Genomic DNA, 11,411 nt, shown 5'->3' with positions numbered 1-11,411 from the left:
TCTGGGCACGCACACGCCGTGCCCAAGTGCACCCTGCCCTGGCCCAAACATTCTTCCCTCCTGCCCGGCACAACCTCTACCAAGGAGCTCCACACGATCTCCAGCCCTGGCTCACAAGCCCTCGCGTCCCCACAGGGTCCTCACATTGCTGGCAGAGTCGTGGGACTCCGTGAAGGAGAATCGGGTCCCACTCTTGCAGTCCAGCTCCAGCCACTTCCCCTTGAACCACTTGATGGTTGGTTTGCCCGGCAGCTCTTTCCCGTTCAACTTGGCCAAGATCACAGCATTCTTTCCTGCGTGGGGGTGGAGGGGTGGGAGGGAATGGCCAGGCAGGAGTCATAAGACTCTACGGAGAGGACTGGGAAGCCAGGAGACCCCAGCCCCGCCTCCCTCAGACCCAGGAGCCCAGCCCCCACCCGATCCTCCCCGAGGCACCCCTCACCAGTCTCCACCGACACAGAGTCTGGCTTCTTCAGGAAAACACCGGTGGGCTCCTCAATGGTGGGAGACTGGTCCTCAGGTGGGGCTTCTGCTCAGGAGACAGGATTAGGGGGTCTAAGGCCGGCCAGGGAGGGGGCGGCAGGCCACTTTGGGGGCGGGGTTGAGAGTGAATGAGGGACCCTCTGCTCAGCAGTCAAAGACCTTGGGGCCCAGTGGCTTCTCCTGACCTGGGAGAGATCACGCATCATCCAGGTAGCTGCGTGACCAGGTTCCCCGCCCCTTTGGGCCTCAGTTTCCCCATCTGTGAACCAGATGGTCTTAAGTGGGGCTTTGGGGTAGAAGAGGATAGGCTGGGGCGTTCATAGCTGGGCAGGACTCGGTGATGAATGAGCCAGTTGCTGGGGGCTTGAAGGCCAGGCTGAGGGGCTAGGCTCTGTCCTGGAGGCACTGGGGAGCCAGGGAGGGCTGTGAGCAGGGGAGGGCAGTCAGCACTGGAGCTGTGGGGAGGGTGGACTAAAGGAGAGGGAGCGGGAAGGGGCAGGGGGGCCAGGGGAGGCTGGGGGATAAGGTGCCAGCTTCTGCCTGGCCCTCTGGAACACCATCTCACCTTTGGGGGGCTCTGCAAGAGCCTCTGGAGGCGGGGCTTCCTTGGGAGCCGGTTGGGTGGCATCTTTGTCTGCGGGGGCCTTTTTGGCCGCTGTGAGGCAGGAGATATTCACAGTTGAGCACGTGCTCAGTGTTCTCCTCTTCCAGAACCCTGGAGTGCAGGTCCCTGGGCCCCTCCTCCTTCAGAATCTTGAGTCCAGCAGTCCAGGTGTAAATTTATCTCTAATCCCAGAGTCTGTGAGATCCGGTTTCTCCTTGCCCCAGGCAGGTCATGCCCCATCCACCCAGGCCACCAGGCTCTGACCTTTTAGGTCTTGGCGGTATAATTAGCTCTTCCCCTGGGCTGGAAACTGGATACTCGCGCTGACCACAGCATCTTTCACCTGCCCTGCCTGCTGGCGCCTGGCTCGCTGGGGCCCCAGCTGCAATGAGGGGCTGGACCACCATCCCTCAGCCTGGTTGGTCTGGTGCCAGCGGACTGGACACCCTGGGAGGAGGGGTCCTCCCTGGGGGCTTGTGTCTCCTCTGTTCACTGCCTCATAGAGAGAAAGCCCCATCCCCATATAAAGAAATGCCTCCAGTCCCATTCAAAGGGCCCCAGAACTGCACATAAAGAAAGGCTCTCCAGCCTCTATATGGAGAATGTCCCCTAATTCCTACACGGGGAAGCCCCAATTCCCACTGAAATGAGGTCCCCTCAACCTTGTACAGAGAAGTCTCTCCTCACCACACAGAGAGGAACCTCTAGTATCTAGGCACACGAGGACCTCATTCCCCTGCAGCGAAAGACCCCAATCCTCACTCAGAGAAGTGACCCTGGTCCCTTCCCAGAAGACCCCATCCCCAAATGTAGAGGACCCCAAACGCCCTGCAAGGACTCCGCACTCTACAACCACAGGACTCCCATCCTCAACGAGAAAAATGGACACAAATTCATAATCAGAGAATCTCCATCTGCACCCAGAGATAAACCCCCAACTCCCTACATAGAAAGGAACCCCTACCACCCCACAGGGAAGGGGACACCCCCTCCCACCTAACACAAGTGTGGGACCCTCCTATCCCACACAAGGAAGGGATCTCCTCCCCACACGGAGAAGTCACCCCATTCTCCCAACCCTACGGAGGGAGAAGCCCCCAATCCCCATTCAGAAAACAGAACCGCGTCTCCACATAGGGAGGGAGTCCCCAAATCCACCTGTTTTTTTCTCAGGCATGTCGGCGGACCTGCTCCCTCTCCTCTGAACGCAGCTGTGTCCCGATGGGCCTTAGGGAGGACAGGTGGGCCCCCGGGGGAGCCCTTTAAGGAGTCCAGAGACTCCCAGGAGGCCCCGGGAGGCATCAGACGCGCCTCCCCACCCTCCCCTGCAGCCCCACATTCCGCCTGTGTGTTCGAAAGGGTGAGAAATAACAGCTGGACAAGGAGAGGTGGCTGAATGCCAGGTCCCCAGGGAGGAGGGGCTGGGGTTCCGACACCTGGGTCCGAGGGAGGACGTGCCAGAGGCGGGGGACTCCCGGGTCTGAGGGGAGGGGGCCTGGGGACCTGGACTCCTGGGTCCAGGTGCAGAAGGGACCGGGAGTCCAGATTTTTGGGTCCCAGAGAAAGAACGATGAGGGCCTGGACTCTTGGGTCCTAGGCGGAGGGACGGCAAAGGACTGGAGTCTGAAGTGGGTGAGGGCTCTGAGCCAGAACCCCGGCATGGGGGTTGAGGATGGTGCGGAAGACAGGGTCTAGAAAGCCATTCTTAGTATCTGCAAGTCAGGAGTTTTCGGGAAACCAGAGCCGGGAGGGAGGGTCCGGTTTCCCAGGATAGGCAGGATGGCCGCGGGGGAGGCGGGGGGAGGTTTCTGTGCCCGCAGGGAGGGCACTGAGGGTCGGGGACTCCGGAGTCCCACCCCCGGGCGTGGGCATACATGATAGCTTGGGGCCCCGGCCACCTGGGACCCCGGAGTGGCCGCGGCCCCTCGTGGGACCGCGCCCTGCGGGCTCCCCGCGATGGTTCCCGGAGCGGGCGCGGCGGGCACCGGAGGCGGGGGAGGGGGCGGGTGCCCCAGTTGGGGTGGGTGGGGAGACCGGGAAGGCCCTGGAGGGCTGCCCAGACATTGGCGCCCTTCCCGGCAGGGGTGCCTGTGGCTTTCCGAATGGGGGTAGTGGTGGCCGGACGCCGGGTGGGGGGAGGTGAAGGAGATGAGGGGATCGCGGGAGGAGAGGGTCTCCAGGACACCAGGTGTTTCGGAGAGGAGGGCGAGGTGGGTGTGGCTTGGAGTTAAGGCGGAGGGCGGGCGGGGAAGTAACGCCGGGTAGAGGACCCGGTGTTATTGAAGACAAGTCCCTCACCGTTTTCTTCCTGCCCATCGCCACCCCGCCCGGCAACACACACACACCATTCTTTTCCAAAACCCCCTAAGAGCCGGAAAATTCCCCGCCTCCACGGAGCGCGGAGCCAACCCGAAGGCAGTCCCCTTGTGACGTCATAGGTTGCCAGGCAGACTGCTGCGCGGCTCCTGCGGGCCCAGCAGGTTGGTGGAGAGCCTGGAGAGCCGGGAGCCTCGCTCGCTACCGGCGGGCTGTATCCAGCGAGAGGGGGACAGAGACCCGGAGGAGGGCAGAAATTCAGAAAGGGGGGATAAGACCCAGACGGAAAGGGAATCAGGAAGAGGGTGGGGAAGAACTCCAATCGTCAAGAAGAGACGGCGACAAAAACTGAATCGAACCACCAGTGCCTGCATCCCAAGCCCTGACCGCGGCCTTCAAGGCTTGGCCTGGTTTGGCTCTAACTGCCTCTTGCATCTCCTCTCTTATCTCCCCCCTCGCCGTCCCAGTGTCTCTGAGGGCCAGCAGGCCCGGGTGGATGGGCAGCATTGCGGTCCCTGACAAAGGGTCCTAGAAGGTCTGTCTACCTTGATTTATTTTATTTTATTCCAAACTTGGGGTGATGATGATAGTTTTCGTAAAAGGTACCTCATTTGCAAGAGGAGGCCCTCCCAAAAGACATTTTGTCCCTGGCACCGCCCCAGGGAGGGGTGTGTGTTGTCCTCTTGAGGGCAGGTCCCAGCCTGGGCTCTGCTACCAGCCGCTGTGTGCCCCCCTCAAGACCTCTTCCCTCTCTGGGTCCTTGATGCTCTTTGTCTTCCTTCTGGCTACCAGTGGGTGGATGGGTGGACTTCAGGAGATGTATCAAAGGCTTGACAGGGCTGCAAGGGACTTCCGAGATCTTCCTCCTCCTCCTCTCCTCTTTCACAGAAGGGCCAAACTGGCCCAGAAGCAGCAAGTCTTTCACCCTAGATCCCCCAGCCACCCAGGCTCAAGGACTTGGGACTCTGGCTTCTTAGCCCACAGCCTCTGACCCACCCCCCCGAGGGTTCCAATCAGAGCTCCCACAGTTCATTCGGGCTTCTGCTCAGGCTGGATTCACAAGAGAATGGTTGGGGCGAACGGACAACTGAGAGAAGCCACCGGGGTATGACAGCCAGGGGCGATGGGGACTTGAGCAGATTGGAAAACAGATTCCCCATTAGAAGCGGCCACCACCCTGCTCCAGCCTCTCCACACCGAAAAGCTGGCCCACTGTTGCTGGATTGTGCAAAGTCTCTGGTTAGAACTGACATGAGGAGGGCTGCCACGGTCACCCAGAAATCAGTTGAGTGGCCAGAATTGATCCCCAGCATGGCCTTAGGGAGGGCATTACAGGAGGTGGAGGGTCCCCAGGAGAACTCGGAGCTGTTGGTGGGGTCCCCAAAAGGGCATACCAGATGAGGATCCCAGAAGGGCCTCAGATGTGATTGGAGGATTCCAGACAAACAAGGGCATCGCAGAGGTGGCCCGGATACAACAAGGTTCACTGAGGTCCGCCCTCCAGGCCTGACAGGGGTGTTTTCAGACATGACAAAAGGATCCCAGAGGCACCGTAGATGTGATCGGAGAGTCCCAGACATAAACAAGTGATAGCAGGGTGGTTCCAGAGAATTAGGGGATCTCAAAGATGACAAAGGGATTTGGGGGGACAGACAGAATGAGAGTCACAGATGAGCACAGAGACATGTATGCAAAGGGTTCCCAGAGGGACCCAGACATAACTAGGAGATCTCAGATGGGACAGGAGGGACTCAAACATGAGAAGGGGATCCCAGAATGACCCTGGACAGGGCAGGGCTTAGGGTTGCTGGCAGAGTCCCCCTCTTGGTGTGACGATCTGTAGGCTCACCCTCCCCTAGATGAGACTGAGAGATCGCAGACACACAAGGGATCTCAGACATCACAAGGGGATCCCAGGGAAGCTCTTGGGATTCTGGAAGCACTGCCCTGCCCCGCCCCTCCACACAGACACATAAGTATAGTCGTCTCTGGGTCCTTCAACCCAAGACATGAAGATCTTGGGGCCCCTGGACATGACAAGGGAATCCCAAAGAGGCCCCAGACATGACTGGGGGGATCCCAGTGGGACCCTGGGCAGGGCTTAAGGATTGTGGCAGCGCCCCGCCCCCGCAGCCAGGGTGGGGGATCCGTAGGTCCTATGACCTAGGGTGTGGGGACGCCCACGTGACACAGGCGTGGAGCCCCTGAGAGCCCCCGAGAGGCCGCCCTGGGCTCAGGCCCGGCGGGCGGCGGGCAGCAGCGCACTATCAAACTGGTAGGTGAGCTTGCGCTTGACCTTGCGGATCTCGCCGGTCTTGGCGTAGTTGCGCAGGGCGCGCGCCAGCTTCTGGTAGGTCATGCGTTTGCGGTTGCCCTTCTGCTGGCCCCAGCGGCGCGCCAGGAGCTCCTTGTGCTTCGAGGAGAATTGGAAGACCCCGGCGCCCGGCTCCACCCACCACACGCACTCGCGCATGTCTCCGCGCGTCAGCAGCCCCAGCAGGAACTGGTACAGGCGCAGCTTCTTGCGGGCCCCTGCGGCGGGTGCGGGGCGCGTTAGCTGAAGCATCCTTCGGGCCCCGCCCCACCCCCTCCCCGCGTCACCCCGCCCCGGAACCGCCAAGCCTCTGTCTCCCCATCAAGAGAATTGGGGCGACGAAGGTGGCTGCTTGGTACACCTGCCTGGCTCTGTCTGTGCCACACCCCCATCCGCGGCAAGTTGCTCCCCTTTCCTGAAGGTGTCACCCCAGAACCCCCATCTCCCATCCCTGCTTTATTTTTCAGGATGTGTGTCTGTCCTGTGTCTCCTTGGTGGCCAGCACATATCTGCTGAGCGCATGGATGAATCTGTGAAATGGTTGGCAATGCTCCTCAAAGGCTTATGACAGAGCTGACTTGTGGTGAAGAGATCTGAAGTGGGTTTGAATGTGGCCATTTCTCCAGCTCCGGGTCTCTCAGTGTGTCAGTTCCACGGGGACTGGGATCCTGGGAGAGGCCAAGGGGTCTGACTCCCGGGCTCCTTTAAGCAGCAAGGGCCCCACAGAGTTGGGGGGTTCATAGCAGGCATTGGATACAAGAACCCCACCTCTGCCATTTTCCAGCTGTGTGACGTTGGGGTGGTGACTTAACCTCTCTGAGCTGGTGTTTCCTCAGCTATAAATGAGGCATGTGTGTGTGTTTTTACAAATCTTTCTGAAGCGCTTAGTACCAGGTGCTGCGCTAGGCACTGAACAATTATGAGCTCATTTAATCTTCATCATAACCCCATGAGATAGGGATGATAATAACAATGCCCATTTTCCCGATGGGAAACTGAGGCCCAGATAGGGAAAGTAACTAATAATTCCAACTTCCAGGGGTTGTGAGTAATGGAGGTCGGGCACAGGGGCAGAAGCAGGGTCTGAATAATAGATGGGAGTTGATATGGTGATGATTTCTTTTGCTATTGTGTCCATAATGATGGTAAAGATTTATTGAGTGCCAAACTCTGTGCCAAGCACTGCTATCTCATTGACACGTATGATCCCCCCTAATCCTCCCAACCACCAGCAATAGACACTATTACTGTCGTCCCCACTGTACAGAGAGGAGACCAAGGCACAGAGAGGTAGAGACAGGTGCCCAAGGCAACACAGCCAGCAGATGGCAGATCTGGGAACTGCCCTCAGCGCTGGAGTATATATAGTAGTTGCTTGGGAAGACACGGTTCCTTTAACCTCCCACCCCCATCTCCAGTTGGAGTCCCTCCCACCCCACTTGCACCCACATACCTGCCTCAGATCCCCTCCCCTCGGGGCCAGCCACGAGGGCCTCATCTGACTCGCTGTCCGAGACCTCCAGGGTGGGACTGTCCAGCAGGAGGTCCTCTTCCTCTGACAGCACGGGGCTGGGGTATGGGGCGTACGCCAGGGGACCCAGGGTCTGTGGAAGGTCAGGGTTACCTGTCGTCCCAGGGGGAGGCCCCCCTTCTCTCACTCCCTCTGCTTTCGTCCCTTGGCTTCTTCCTGGGCCCTGGCCGTGGCCCTCCCCACTCTGCTCACAGCCTGCCCTCTGGCCTCGGTTCAGATCTCCATGGCGTGGCCAGGGGATGCCCGGGCCACCTCCATGAGAGCCTGCTCCACACAGATAATGGTCTTTGGTGCTGCCCCTGACCCACGTTTGTGCCTCTGTTGGCTCGATGGTGCAATGGAGTAATAATGCTGCTTAACCTTAAGAGGGTCGTCAGAGGGATGAAGGGGTTCCCGTGTGCACAGGTTTTGACGTAGTGCCTGGCACCTAGGAAACCTCAATCAAATGATGGGGATTTTCATGGTGACCCTGCCCCTCACCTGGCTTGTGAAGTCCTCCACGGGGTATGCTGGGAAGCCAGGCCCCGGGGCCTCTAGGCTGGGGGCCAGGTCCAGGTTCCCCATAGGGCTGTAGGTTGAGGGTCCGTAACAGAGCTGGACACCCTGGGTGTGGCTGAAGGTGGCCACAGCTGGGTCAAAGGTTTCATAGGAGGCGGCTGGGACAGCCGGACTGAGGCCGTAGCTCCATAGATCTGGGGGGAAGGGCGCTGAATCAGAAGCTGAGAGGTCTGGCCTCGGCCCCCTCCCCCTTGAAGCCCCTGCACTGGCACAGAGGGGCCATTGTGGGCTGTGCAAATCTCTGACCCCAGATTTGCATGGGCAAGCGGGTGAGTGGGAGAGGAAAGGGGAGGAGGTCTGGAGGCCTGGGCTAACCTTGTCCTGCTGTGCCAGGTGACAGCCTCCCCTGGGCCTCAGCTCTCCCATCTGTAAAATGGGCCCAAGGGGCAGGTGGGGAGGGTGCTGGGCCAGGGTCACTCACCAGGAGCCCCGTCTGAGTCGGGGTAGCTGGAGTGCTTGCAGCTGTCCAGGTCATAGAAGACTCCATCTGGGTACTGATAGGGGTTGGGAAAGAAAAGGGGTCAACCCAGGCTGCAGGGAGACCCCACCCCACCCTGGACCAGTGGGGAGACTATGACAGGCTGGGAGAGGGAGAGAAAGAGAGACACAGAGACTAGGCACCAGAGACAGGGGCAAAGAGAGGGACATCCAGAGATACAGAGTTGGGAGATAGATACAACACAGCAGAAACACAAAAAGGCCCAGACCCAGACGCGCGCGCGCGCGCACACACACACACACACACACACACACACACACAGAGACACAGGTAGGGACACATAGAAAGAGACCAGGGCCTCGCAAAGGGACACAGCAGCCAGCTCCTACTAAGACTGTGGGCTCCCGGGAATCCCAGCACCTCGCCGATACACAGTTGTGACACTGTAGCAGCTGGGGACGGTGTAGATGAATTCCCCCAGTCTTGCCTGCCTGGGGGAGGGGGAGGGTGCTGAAGGGTGAGAGGCACAGACATGTTTTTAACAGAGGCAAAGAAGCTCTCCGTGCTTTTTTTATCCACCTCCATATCACTCCGATTCATCCCAAGAGTCATGTTGCTTTAGCAATTAAAGTCTAAAACTAGATATATGCCATCCTGATAAGCCAGTGATCTCACTGCAAGGTATTTACCCATGAGCACTGAAAACGTATGTCCACGAAACAGCCTTGTTCAAGAATAATCAGCACAGCTTTAGTAACAGCCCCCAAACGGGAAACAGCCCAAGTGCCCAGAGACAGGAGAATGGACACAAATTGTGGTGCGTTCCTAGGACGGAGTACTATACGGCAAGAAAAAAGGACCAACGTCTGACACACACTTGATGTCGCGTGAGGAAACCAGACCCAAAAGGGGTCACCCTGTGTGATTCACTTTATATAAAGCTCAAAACCAAGCAAAACTAATCCGTGGTGGAAAATATCAGAGGGGTGTATTGATTGGGAAGGGACGTGAGGGAATCTTCCGGAGTGATGGTAATGTTCTATATCGCGGTCTGGTTCGTGGTTACATAGGTGTGTGCCAAAGTTAAAACCTCATTGAGCTGTACACAAGATGTGTCTCTTTCTTGACTTGTAAGGCAAACCTCTTTTTTTTTTTTTTTTAAAGCAAAACTCCTCAAGTTGGAGGAGGGTGGGATGTGCTGGCGAAGGGGCACCCACAGGGGGTTTCTTTCCAGCACACGAGTGGGGTTTTATTTCTTGGACTGAGCTGTGGGTTTATGGGGGTGGGGTATAGTATTCTGCGTGTCTGAAATAGTCCAGACTCAATTTTCGAAAATACGAAGTAAAGCAGAGAAGAGAAGAAGGAATAAGTAGATTTATTAAATGTGGGATGGACGGAGGAAGGGACACAAAGTCAAAGACACAAAGACTCACCCCTCCCCATTCGAGGAAGTGGACCAGAGTCTGAGAGAAGGGAAGAGATGTTAGAAAAACTTCTGTGATGGAATGGGTGGGAAGGGGGTCCTTGGAGATACCGAGGAAAAGTCAGAAAGACAAAGGGACAGTTAGGAGTGGAGGGGGAAACTGAGGCAGGGAGGTCGCGATGGGCCAGGTGTGTCCCCCCACCCCTCCCTGACCCCCAGGGCCCCAACTCACCAAACAGCTGAAGTGTGGCCCGTCAAGCCTGGAGGGGGAGAGACACAGGGGCATGTCAGGGGAGCCTTCAGCCTCCTGAGTCTCGAAGTGGTTGGGCAGATGCAGCTGTGACCACCACAGCTCCGTTCACTGCTGCGTGTCTCTGTGTGAGACCAGCCCCACCACACTCACCCCCACCAGGACAGGAAGTGGGGGGCGGGGGCCAGGCAAATGCTTCCCCCTCCCCCGGGATTTGCATAGACAGAGGCTGGGCGGGGGCAGGGAAAGTGAGGGAGAGAAAGTCCCCGGAGAGATGTGGGCGCCTGAGGGCGGGTGGGGGCGGGGAGGGGTCCTTGGTGAGCGAGTCGGTTAAATGGGTCCATCTTGGACCGGAGGAGAGAGATGGAGAGACGGACGTTGGGGTAGAGATGGGAAAACACAGAAGAGGCTCAGCAGAGGGGAGAGGAGAGGAGGGAAGGGAGAAAGGTGTGGAGAGACAATTCACATGGCATGGGATGTAGGAAGTATTTATTAAGCCCCACAGATAGATGGGGTGGGGGACAGACGGGGAGACAGAAGGAGAGATGAAACAAACTGGAGAGACAGAGAAAGACACAGAGACAGAGAGGGAGCAAGAGGCAGAGAACAGAGACCCAGAAACAGAAAAGACGTGCTGAGAAGCACAGTGAGCAGACCCAGTGAGTGAGTCGGGGATGCAGTGAGACTCCGAAGGAGACGGGGACAGAGACACAGATGGAGGGCCACTTGGGAGAGGACAGCAGGGCAGAGAAGCAAGCATCCCAAGGAAAAGAGGTCTTTGGGGTCCAGGGGAGACAGGGATGGGACGGAGGAAGGAATCGAGGTGGCAGAGGAAAGAGATCCAGGAAGGGCGAGAGACAGTGTGCACCTCCCTCCCCTCCCACCCACCCACCTGCCCCCTGGGTGGAGCAGAGACCACCACCCCTGGGGCAGGCCCGGCAGAGGGGTCAAAGGTGAGGTGCAAGGCAGGGGTCCTGAGTACCAGTTTCGGGTGGCCCCCACTTACTGTGCAGCCTCTAGGGTGAGCATGGTGGTGCTGGGCTGGGCTTGCTGCTGCCTGCAGACACCACCCCTATTTATATCTTGGCCCAGCCCCCTGGGGGGGGCAGGGGTGCCGGCGGCTGTGAGCTCAGCCCTCCTCGAAAATCCCCTCAGGGAGGGAGTCAGGGGAGGGGGCTGGATTGCACAACCCCTTGGTCACGTGGCAGGGAGGGTGGGCCCAGGGTCTGTCTGGATTTGGGGATCCCCAGGGTTGGGATGGGGGATTGACCCTAAGGAGTGGAGATGGGAGAGGAGACAGATTTGGGGGGACCCTGAAAAAGTAAAGGAGGGGTCAAGGGGTCCTGTGGGCAGGGGGGGCGGGGGGAGGCTCTGGACCCAGGAACCAGAGGGGAGTGGGTTGCTGGGCGGCGGGGGCATGCAGAGACCGCCGGCGGACGAGAGCACTGGGGGGTGTCAGAGGTGCGGGGGCCGGGGCTCTCAGAGTAGACATG

General features: G+C 58.7%; 1 protein-coding gene across 3 annotated transcripts; it reads right to left on the bottom strand.

The window, feature by feature from the left end:
• Window positions 1-5,636: 5,636 nt before the first annotated feature.
• On the bottom strand, window positions 5,637-9,954 carry SPIB (Spi-B transcription factor; the record flags this gene model as incomplete). 3 transcript variants are annotated; one of them, XM_079723074.1, is made up of 5 exons in its annotated part: window positions 5,637-5,935; window positions 7,171-7,321; window positions 7,729-7,955; window positions 8,228-8,300; window positions 9,901-9,954. In XM_079723074.1, 5 exons carry the CDS (start codon window positions 9,952-9,954, stop codon window positions 5,637-5,639), a joined length of 804 nt encoding a protein of 267 aa, XP_079579200.1. The 3 variants fall into 3 exon arrangements, with proteins under 3 accessions (XP_079579200.1, XP_079579201.1, XP_079579202.1); XM_079723075.1 differs by having other exon boundaries at window positions 7,729-7,940; XM_079723076.1 differs by lacking the exons at window positions 7,729-7,955; window positions 9,901-9,954 and having other exon boundaries at window positions 8,228-8,293.
• Between the last annotated feature and the right edge of the window lie 1,457 nt (window positions 9,955-11,411).

The sequence above is a fragment of the Hyperoodon ampullatus genome (genome assembly GCF_949752795.1).
Source record: "Hyperoodon ampullatus genome assembly, chromosome: 18".
NCBI lineage: Eukaryota > Metazoa > Chordata > Mammalia > Artiodactyla > Ziphiidae > Hyperoodon > Hyperoodon ampullatus.
The sequence above is the reverse complement of the archived record's forward strand: the minus strand, read 5'-3'. Positions and strand labels throughout refer to the sequence as shown.